The sequence below is a fragment of the Seriola lalandi genome, unplaced genomic scaffold (assembly GCF_002814215.2).
Source record: "Seriola lalandi dorsalis isolate HSWRI2012SDOR001 ecotype SW California unplaced genomic scaffold, Sedor1 jcf7180002054692, whole genome shotgun sequence".
In the NCBI taxonomy this organism is placed as follows: Eukaryota; Metazoa; Chordata; class Actinopteri; order Carangiformes; family Carangidae; genus Seriola; species Seriola lalandi.
This window is the reverse complement of record NW_019525245.1, coordinates 3,900,247-3,911,527: the sequence shown is the minus strand read 5'-3', so window position 1 is coordinate 3,911,527 and position 11,281 is coordinate 3,900,247. Positions and strand designations below refer to the sequence as shown.

General features: G+C 40.1%; 1 protein-coding gene across 2 annotated transcripts in view; it reads right to left on the bottom strand.

Annotated features, from left to right (window-relative positions):
• Positions 1 to 224: 224 nt before the first annotated feature.
• Positions 225 to 11,281, bottom strand: part of chchd6b (coiled-coil-helix-coiled-coil-helix domain containing 6b) — a 52,491-nt gene continuing 41,434 nt past the window's right edge. For both annotated transcript variants that reach the window (XM_023423732.2, XM_023423733.2), the window contains exon 8: positions 225 to 529. In XM_023423732.2, the coding sequence (XP_023279500.1) occupies positions 506 to 529 (24 nt within the window). In that variant the 3' untranslated portion in view covers positions 225 to 505. The remainder of the gene's footprint in view (positions 530 to 11,281) is intronic.

Here is an 11,281-nt window from a genome sequence, read left to right as displayed (position 1 = left end):
ATGAGCACGACACACAATCAAGCCCCTGGGCCTGCACAGCATTGTCAGAAGGGTGCACACGACCCCATTTTCAGTAGTGGAAGCATTATTAGCGTGCCGTGACAAGAGACAGTCATCCACCACTGCAACACACACACACACACACACACACACACACACACACACACACACACACACACACACACACACACACACACACACACACATAAAGACACAACCTGCAGTCTCATCACCACCAGATCACTGGGATTTATTTCAGCAGCAGCAGCAGGGGTGTGCCGGCGCAACTTGACAATAAATCAACACATCATACATTCTGGAGTGACAAGTCAAGATAATACACTCAAAAACCAAGAAGGGTGGTGAGTGCAAAAGAGGAAGTGGTTATTCAGTGATGGTGGCTAAATAAATGGATGGACGGATGGATAGGAGAAGGACAGGAGGCAAGAAATGGATGGATCTGATGTGCCTTCTGCTTCTTCAGCTCCTGCTTCCTTTGGGTTTCTCAGCCATGATTCGTCGGCGAGCTCTGAAAAAGGAAGGAGAGACACAAGGAGAGGGAAGGGTAGAAAAGAAGAGAAAGTGTCAAATTATAAATTTACATTACTAGAACCCAAGAGGAAACTCACAAAAGTCAGCCTGTATCATGTGAAATCCAGTCTCTCATGCAAAAACACAGCAGCCAAGGAGTCACACTGCACATGGCCAAAAATAAAGAGAAAGTACCACCTCTAAATATCTCAATATCACTTTGAGAAAGCTAAGAACTTAACCTATTTTCCTGAAACTTAACCTAGACTACTGACAGCAAAGTACAGTCAATGCTGTCTTGTGTCTTGTCTTGACTGTACAGGTAGCTAGCTGTCCAGCTAAATCGTTCTCCTAGTAGAATTAGATGTCTGGAGTAGATAATTAAAATTAATATCTGTTTAATATTACTGACTTAAATTGCAATTATGTAACTTACAACATGCCCAGAGAGAGACTGCTTTATTTTTAGTAAAAACATGCTACAGGCAACCAAGGTTGAAAGCAGATAACTCCAGTTCTACAAACCCCAATAACCTGAAGCCACAGGTTTGAGTTTGAGTTTCTTTGAGGCACTTTCTCTGATTTTGGGAGATGATCCTCACTCACTTGGATACAGGACTCATTTGTCAGGAACTTCCTTTGAGAACAGGAACCAATTTAATTTGAAATGACCAGGTTTTTGATGGGGACTAGCATCTTGCACTTAATCAACTAACTGGACAACATTTTAATTTATCTGTAGTGTAAGACATAGAAACATTATGTATACACACCAAGGCACATTGAACCCTCTCCCCTGGAAGTGTTTGGCCTGTAGCTAATACAACTGCCACTTAGACAGACAGACAGACAGACAGACAGACAGACAGACAGACAGACAGACAGACAGACAGACACGTTAAGCTCTAATCCAATGAATCACAGTAACTGCGGTGTAGGTCTGACGTGGTTTATTGGTTGAATAGACCAACACGTGAGATATTTTGGCCACACTCATAAACTGACCACAGTGATTTTTTTGTGAAATTGCTGTGCAACAGCAACAACTGCAACAGAACAAAATAAAATTCAAATAAACTTGTCTACCAAAAACAACCTTTGAGCAAGGCACTTAAACTACAATTACTTAAAATCCAAGAGCTTGTAACTGCCTTATACTTGCTTATCAGTGCTCTGCACTGTTGCATACGTGGCAGTTGTGAAGGATGAAGGTAAAGAGTTGAAAGAACCTTATTTAATTTATCAATCCATGCGAAATATGGGAGGACTGGAGGGGGCTGAGGTGGTGTGCGTCGGGTGTGTATTTGTATTTAATGCACTGACTGGAGCAGTTGGTTTCATTGAAGCTCCTCATCCAGCCAGACAATCATCTACAATCTGCAGAACCCCTCTTTCATTATTGTTCTAGTCACACAAACACTGCACTGTAACAATGTGATTTAACTTTTTACTTCTACATGTTTGTAATATTGACAATCGACAATGTTATAGGTTGTCCTACTGCATTTGTTGTATTGCATATATTATACTGGATAAAAATCAAGTGTCTGTCAGAGCAAAGAAAGGCTCTGCATGAGGCTCAGACCAATTTTTGGACAGTTTCCTTCAGGAATTTGCTACCATAGACCTAAAATAAGGTCAAACAGATAAAGAATGGTTAATCTCATCAACCATCTAATTATTTAACACGACTCACTGTACAGCTACGTGAATGAGAAGGTAGCATTGCTGTGATGCTAGCCTTTTACTGCTTAGTGTCCTGGCTTGTCTCATTCTCTGTATATCAATTGCTGGAAGAAATGATTAATATACTGACACTAATCTTGTGCGCTAACAAAAAAGTTAAATCAAGTTAATATGTAGGACATGACTGTTAATGTAAGACCATTACTTGTCACTGGCTCAAAAACAAAAACACAATGACATGCACTGGCATGTGACCACAGCAGATTGTTCTGAGGACTTAACAGACAACTGGTTTCTTACTGGGTTCTAACTTTGGGTGACAGAATTTCATTCTAAAACACAATAAATTCACAAAAAAAAAAAATCCTTCTACTTGCTCACTCTTCTTTGAAAGTTAACAAATAAATAAAAGCTTACGTTAGGATAAGATTAAAAGGAGAGAAAAAAATAGCTCCTGTAGAGCAGCCTTGCACATTTGATGTTTGTGTATCAAAATACTTCTGAAGTGACTTGGCAAGGTTTTAAAATGAGATAAAAATATTAAGGATGGTTTCTGTGTGCTGATGTTTTAGAGAGCTAGTCTACTATAAGGTACAACTAAACACCTCTTTGTCAATACACACACAAACACACAGTCACAGAAAGAGACACAGGGCAACCTAGGGTTAGTGAAGCATTAGCTTGTGGCTGCTGGGTGGGCTAGTTGGCATGCTAACTACCTCAGCGCTCGGCTGGCAGGCAGATATGCTGGCGGGCAGGTTAGCTGTTCACTTGCCAAGTGCATCCGAGGGCATCGCAGCCTGCGCCACTGAATTGGAGATGAGCGGCAAATGTGACAAGAGGATTTCGCTTTGCTGTTCCACTCACGTCCTGAGATATAAAGGGGGACAGTGTGTGTCTGTGTACATGCATGAAAATGCGCTATTTGTGTGAAAGTGGCTCTGTTTGTGTGTGCAGGGAGTTTATGCACGTTTGTATGTGTATATGCTTGCATGTGTGAGTGTGTGGCGGCAGTGTGTGTTAGTACTGCCACACTCATATACAGCAGTGTGATGGGACATTACGCCTCATGCATAGTGTATGAAGTAGTTCCTGAATTTCAAACTGACCCCTAGCACCTCCCACAGTACACACAGTTCAATTTGGTGCCCCAGGCCCAAATTTGGACTGCCGCCATCCACACTTGGATAATTCAAAGACAGGAAAAGCTTTTTATGCACGTCACCTTGGGCAGGGAGGGCAGCCAAATACTCTAGCTCTAGGTCTACACTGAATTTAAGACTTACACTCAGTTGCCAGTTTATAAGGTACACCAAGTTAAAGCTAATGCAGTTTAATCCATTTGCTCTGCAATAAATCCCAGATGAAGATCATAATCTTGTACTATTTCTGGTCATTTTAGACTATTTGTCAAATCCAGTCATTATATAGCAGTAATTTTATTTTGAGGTCTAAAATAGCCACAATGTAATTTGCTGTTCTCTCTTATTTTCGCTTTCTCAATCTATTGACATTAGTTGAAACTCATTTTTACACCCTGTTGGTTCAAAAAGTGCAAAGTTGAACCAGCAACTGCACTTCATTATCACTGACTCTTGCTGAGATGGAAAAGTGTCTGTGGAGATTAGATTTGAAACACACGAAAACACTGACTCGCACACACAAATACAGACACACAAACACATGTTTTCTTCCACTTGTCAGTTTCCATCCAATTAGAGAGCAATATGAGGAGTAGATACCAGATAGAGCAACAGTGTACACTCGTGGGGGGGATGCTCACACCCATGGTCATAAGCTAATGGGCAACATACAGGCAGCAGCCCAACATGTAAACACACATCTGCACCACATATAATAAGATGCTCACTCACGCACATACACACAAACACACTAGACTCGCTCACTTGCCTTTTCTCTGTGAAAAACAAAAATAATAGACAAGTAGAAAATCAATAACTGTCTTCTCTGCTCAGTGCTAACAGCACTCAGTTCTCTCCCTCTCTCTGGAGGGAAGGAGACAGTTGCCAGGCAGGACTGTCAATCAGACACTCACAGAGTGGCCGTGGCTATGGCTGCTTTATAAACACACAGCCATCCACTGATTACACAGTCAGTAAGACAGCCAGACAGTCAATTAGTCAGCCAGTTGAGGAAGCCTCTTAGTCACTCAGTTAGTGGGTTGGTTATGTGCACAAGACAGGTCTAAACTGCTCATTCAGTCAGTCTGTATGTTGGTCAGTCAGTCGGTTGTTTGGGTAGTGAGGTGCACTGACTGACTGGACTATTGATTTAGTCAGATAGTTGTTTAGTTAGTTAAGTTGCTAAACAGAATAATCAGTCACTCAGGCTGTAAATCATCAGCTAAACAGTCATTGATTCAACATCAGCCACTAATGTGATTTGATGAAAACTCAGTTGATAATTAGTTTGATATAAACATGTTTTAAAGGATGAGCAGATAATTAAAGGGCAAAATTTCTCAGTAGGTTTAATCAAGTGGCAAACTTATATGTATTTTACAGTGCAATTTGTTTTATTACCATCCATCAACTTATGAATCTTTTTAGCCTCGGTGGCCGTCTGTCAGCCTACCACTTTTGACCAGACCGAAATATCTCGACAACTATTAGATGGATTACCATGAAATATTGTGCAGCCATTCACCAAGAGGATGAGAGCTGATGACTTTGGTCATCCCCTGAATTTTTGGCTAGACCACAACAGTTGGACCAGCCCCATAAATATGAATGTCTGTTGCTGAGTGAGTGCTGAAGTTATACCATTGGTCCGCTTGTAGTGTTGGAGTTTCCACATTGGTCGCTTTGCACCTTCAAAATGAATTGGTACAAATACTTTCTATTACATCATTAGGCAGTGTTAAGCTATAGAGACTACAGGGGGCAAGTATTTGATACTCAACAGATTTTGGGTGGAGTATCAGTTTAGAGTTAAATAGGAACCATCCCAGGCCTCCTACATGCCTCTAAATCCCCAGTCTGACTCGAGGTGAAGACCTTTGATACAGGTCATCCCCCTCACTCTCTCCATACATTTCCTGTCTCTTTCCACTGGTAACTTTTGAATAAAAAATGTTTCAATCATGTGGGATATTGTATTTTTATTTAATTTAACATGTCTTGTCTTGTTCTTTTCTGTAGTGAACACAAATACATTTTACTTTTCAGTGGCATATTCAGGGATCCCTGCATTCCTATCAACATAATGTCATGGTGATATTGCTTAATGTAGTTACATTAATCATTATTTTTGCACACATACATAACATTGTCTCACTCTGGATAAGCAGGAGAAATAATAATATTCCTTAAAAATGACCAAAAAGGAAGCCATTCCTTTAACACAAATCTTAACATACCTGTACACATAAACTGCAGACCAAATGAACTCATGTCAGACAGATTGAGCAGCTTCCACATCTAACAATATGATGATTAAGATGTTAATGACAGTTCCATTCACGGAGTAAAAGAGCACCTCAGTCGTCACCTAGCAAGTCCCTTTGTCATAATTTACCCCAACGCCTTATCTGCAGCCAAATTAAGTGAGACTTATGGCAGCTCAAAGCAGACAGCAGGAAACTGATCACATATAACAGAGAAAGTGTGCAGCGTGGAGGAGATGTTCAGCTGGATGCTGATGGAGTGTTGTATAGATTTGAAAGAGAGAGAGAAAGAATGAGTGTTGGAGGAAGGGGGAGAAGGACATGAGAGAGAACAGCTAATCTTTATGTGGCCTCTGCCTTCGCAGGGTGGTCGCCTTGGAAATGATGGATGTGAAGCAGAGCTCAGATGGAAGGAGGGAAAGAGAGAGACATAAAGAGACAAAAATATGTGAGCTAGTATGTGTGTGCACGCCATATATGAGTACAAAATATTCTCACACATATGCGTATGTCAATGGTTTTTTTCACCTTACCATAGCAAAATAATGGTAGGAAATGAATATATAAAGCAATCTAAATGATAACGGTCATTTACAGAACAAAAGAGAGAAATATGGACATTGTGTTTGTATTAGTACAATTTTACAGTGAGTAGCAATCACACATAAGCTATAATCAGTGTAGCAGTAGTAGCTAGTATTCTATAAAAATGATATTAATGACAGGGATGGATATTACAATATACAACTGTCTGGGTGTGTGTATATATGGTTGTGTGTGTGCGCATGTGTTGAAGGGCCAGATTGCTGCTGAATAGAGTGGCTCTGTTATCAGATTAGATTTAGCAGGCAGGCCAAGGCTCACAGTGGGGCTCACCACCTGCAACTACTGATAGACACACACACACACACACACACACACACACACACACACACACACACACACACACACACACACACACACACACACACACACACACACACACACACACAAAAATTTGACATTTTTTTGATTGACAGTGCCTACTCCTCTCTTCTCCTTTCTTCCTTCAATACTTTCTGCCATTCCCTCAATCCTCCCGCTGACAGAACCTCTCCACTTCTCTCCATTCATCCTCTCTACATTCCTTCCATCATTCAGTCATCCCTACTGTATCTCTCTCTTACAGTTTTCTATTAACCCTTCCTCACTGACAGACCCTCCTAAGCCTTTTTCTGCCCCGTTTTCCTCTCTTTCATCACTTTCCATCCATTCCCCCATTGACAGGCACCGTCTTTTCTTCTTACATCCCTGCTACAAAGACTCATCCTGTTTTTTTCTCTTTATAGCTGGAAATGGCAGAATTCCTCCTCTCCCTATCAATCAACTTCTACACCTGGACAAACTGAACAGGTTTGAATAAGACGTCTTGATTTTTTGTTGATGGGATTTGCTATGTTCAGAGGGCAGGGAAATAACAGAGTATTTTTCATGGGTGGCAGTCTAAACATTTTATTAGGACTGAATGTTGAACGTGGGTGACTTTGTGGTTAAAAGTGGTTTGTGTGGAAAATGTCAACTAAAATCTTTGAAAGAAGGTGAATAGCTGCTCAGATACTGACAGACATACACATACACAGACATGCAACACACACAAACACACACATGACACAACTGATGGAAGTGACATTAAGAGAGAAAAAAGCCCACAGCACTTAAACATGTGAGGACCCATCTGTAAACCCACATACTCCAGACTCCTCACCCATAGACTCTTCACTCCAGACGCACACTCATACAAAACCAGCATTATATTCTTTTTTTTTCCTTAAATCTATGTTTCTTTATACTCTGTTCCTAAAACTCAGAGGGCCTTGAAAGGAGCTCAAGGTGAGACTGTAGACACACTTAACACTCTTGACCATCACTGATGCATAATGCAATCCCTATCTCCGAATTCTAATGCTGACCATCATAACTGCAGTGAGAGTTTACTGGGGTCACAACTAACAATTAGTTTACCTTTAATTAATGTATCTTTTAACTGTAAAATGTGGGAAAATTAGCTTTGTAGTTGGCAGTACTTAAAAAATCTGAAAGCGGATAAAACTATTTTTTAAGGCCTGAATGATATTGTTTTTTCCACTTTGAAACAGAGGTATCTGTAAAATAGGCAACCTATATATTAATGAGAACTTTGCTTCATTTGCACAGGTACAGTTTATAATATCACTGCAGTTTTTTCAGATATTTACAAATTCGAGACTATGTCAGGAAGCATATGCCCAATTTTCAAATTTTGGATGAGCATGAGTCCCTGGAGGCAATAAATAAATTTGATCCTGTTACTCGCAGGAGGGTTTTCTTTTTCTCTTTTTTTTTTTTTTTTTTTTTTAATCAGATCCTATATAAAAGAACTCAGCATGACTTAAACAGGCGTAGGCGGACAATCTGAATGTAGAACTAAAAGATGATATCTGGGATGAATGTTTAAAGAGCATACATGATTGTTCGGTCATATAATTATATCAGACATACCCCTATACAGTTTGTAGCGTTACACAGACTCTATTACTCCAAGGAAAAGTAACACAGCTCTTTTACTCATGTTTCTCCAGTTTGTAATCTATGTAAGTGTATTATCAGTAAGTTAACACATTATTTTTGGTCATGCAGTAAACTTTACATGTATTGGATTAGCATCTTTCATTGTTTTTCAGAGGCTTTTGAGAAGCACTGGGAACCTGATCTCCTCATAGTGTTTCTTGGAGACAACTAACTCCAAACAAAAGTTAGTTAAAAGAAAAAATGGCTGTTTTGTTTGAAATCGTGATCGAAAGAAAGATCATCTTGTGAATGTGGAAATTGGACTCTGTATGACGATTGTAGTTGGGAGAAATGGCAAACACTATATCTGTAGAGACTGAGATTTTATAATGAAGATAAAGGAGGTGTGTTTTAAAAGACCTGTACTAGATTTTTTCAGGGTAAGGATTAATGTGTTGTGTCCAATGTAAAGCAATTTGCCATGTGTTCATTTACTTTGTATATATACAAAACTGCTTTGCACTTAATTATAACTGTGGAGATATTGTTACTACAAAGGATTTATTGTGTTTCTCTTTTGTTTGTTTATATTCAAGCTATGTTCTCAAAAAATAATTTACATGTATACAGTCCATGTATTCATTTTCTATCAATCATCAAATCAATTAATTGAGTAATCACTCCTGCACTAGAACATACCTTAACCTTAACCAAACCTTACTTGTCCCTTAAATCCAGCCTGAGCCATCATACAGCTCCATGAAAAAGTGAGCACCAGCCAAAACGTCCTGACTCTGGCACTGTGAAATGCAAATTGGATAAAAGCCCAAAAACACAAACACATGCTCTCTAGTGTCCCCTGACTGCAGCATCTTCTACTCAACAGTAACTATTTCCATGGTCACTATGTTGTTAACTTCACCTTGAAACTAGCCAGAAGCATACTGTACATAATATTCCAAATAGTTTAAGAATATCTTTCTCTTTGTTAATCTCATTTGCTGATGGCAGGCACATGAACACTTGCTTATCCCACCAGCTGTATTTACATCCTGACAGGACATTTCTAAGAGCTGCTGTGTACAAACAGTAGGGTTTTTAATTGCTATGTGCAAACACAGGTTTTTACTTCACCACATCATAGGTTGTTCCAGCTGTGAATGTAATCCTTGGTGCCTTCACGGACAGACAACTTTTTTGTGGGTTTGTGCTTCTCTAACCTTCCTTCAGATTCGTACTTGTCTCTGTTTTGGCACAGTTTTCTGCTTCTGCTTACCTGTTCTGCTTACAACACCTTCTTTTACAAGCCTTACACAGGGCAAAGGTAACAATGTCACAGATATCACTGATGTATACAACGTCATGTGTGACAGTGATTACTGCCATTTAATTTAAACCACAGATGTAAGCCTCTTGTCAGTCCACACTGTCCAGCTTATAGGCTGCGATTGTCTGGATCAAAAAAAGGTGTGAAATGAGACGATTTCCGTGGGATGGTAGCGAAGTGAAATATCCCTTTCCAATACAGCGAAGCAGGTCGGGCCATTTTATGACTAATAGGATAATCATTAACATGCAAATCTTGTTGTACTTTCAAAATCTACCCATCAATATCCACATCAGCAAGAGGTGCAGCCACTGTTTCAGAGTGGTGTTGATTTAATCCATGTTTTTTTTTCGGTATTTCTATTATTTGCATCCTCATTTCCTGCACTTGTTAAAAGCTGTAATTGAGACAGATTTCTGATTACCTTTAAAAATAGAATCATGTACGCATTTACAAAAGCACCTGTTCCACATACTTTGTTGTTATAGCAATGCTCCACAAAGCCAGGGCAATCAAGGGAAACACAGAGTGGCACTTAACCAACCAGTGTTGCTCCAATGCCATTGGCCCCTGCTGATGGTATTAAATGGCACAGCACTAGCATTAGCATTCTGCAAATGGTTGGCACTAGAGGCTTGGAGTATTGTGGAGGAATGGGTTGTGGGGGTGATGCTTAAAGCAAGTGGTGGTTTGAGAAGTGTTTGTTATTGAAGGTGACTTTGAGGATGGCTGTGTTTTGTTTCACTGAGAAGGAGGTTAAAAGAGAGGACAGGCGATGAAAGGTAAAGGGGGCAAACACACATACATGCAACCACACAGTGGGATGAGTATGAAAGCTTCCAATGACAATGACCATATAGTGGTAATGTATACAATACTGCCTAACATCACACCAAAGAGCCAAAGAGAGACAAAACCCACAAAGCTTCATGATAATGCTGGGCCTTGGTGAGCTGACATTTACCCTGCATCCAACACACACGCATGCACACGCACGCACACGCGCACACACACTCACACTCACACACACTTAAGGTCCCATATGCATGACAATAGCCTATGACCAGAGACACTGACAGGAGAGAGACAGGGGAGTGATAGCAGAGAGGAGGTGCAAGGCCATATCCTGAAGAGACTGTCTTTAATGGATGGCTGAGGGAAGAACATGTGAAAAATGTGCATATATATATGTATATATACTGTGTGTGTGTGTGTGTGTGTGTGTGTGTGTGTGTGTGTGTGTGTGTGTGTGTGTGTGTGTGTGTATGCCTGAATCAACATTAAAACATAAAAGAACTTTTGAGTGACACATAAGGAAGGCTGTGCTACTGTAGATAGTGAGTTGGATGGACTTCAAGCGGGAGACAGAGAAAGTGAGATAGATACTCTGGTGATGTTCAGATCAGGACACTGGCTGAAAAAAGACAGATAAGCAGCGCGGTGGTTGCATTGGCAGATTGATTGACAAACACAGACAAGCGGATGGCATGTAACAGATATATACAGTAGAGTTTACATAAATAAACTCCTGGAAAGCCATAAACGCCAATGGCAGCTGGGTGGAAGTGACAGAACTGACAGACCCCGGACAAGACAGTAGGGCCTGCTACTGTGCAATTCATGCACACAAAGTTTAACTTAAGCTTAAACTAGGTATCCTGTGTATATGTGTAGTTATGTTGAGACAATGAACTTAAAATTGACTGGAGAATATGGAAAATACCAGAAAACTGAGGAAGAGAGTTAGGGCTTCAGGCAAATAGATGATATTTGATAGACGTCAAGCTTCATGTACAGAGAGAGAC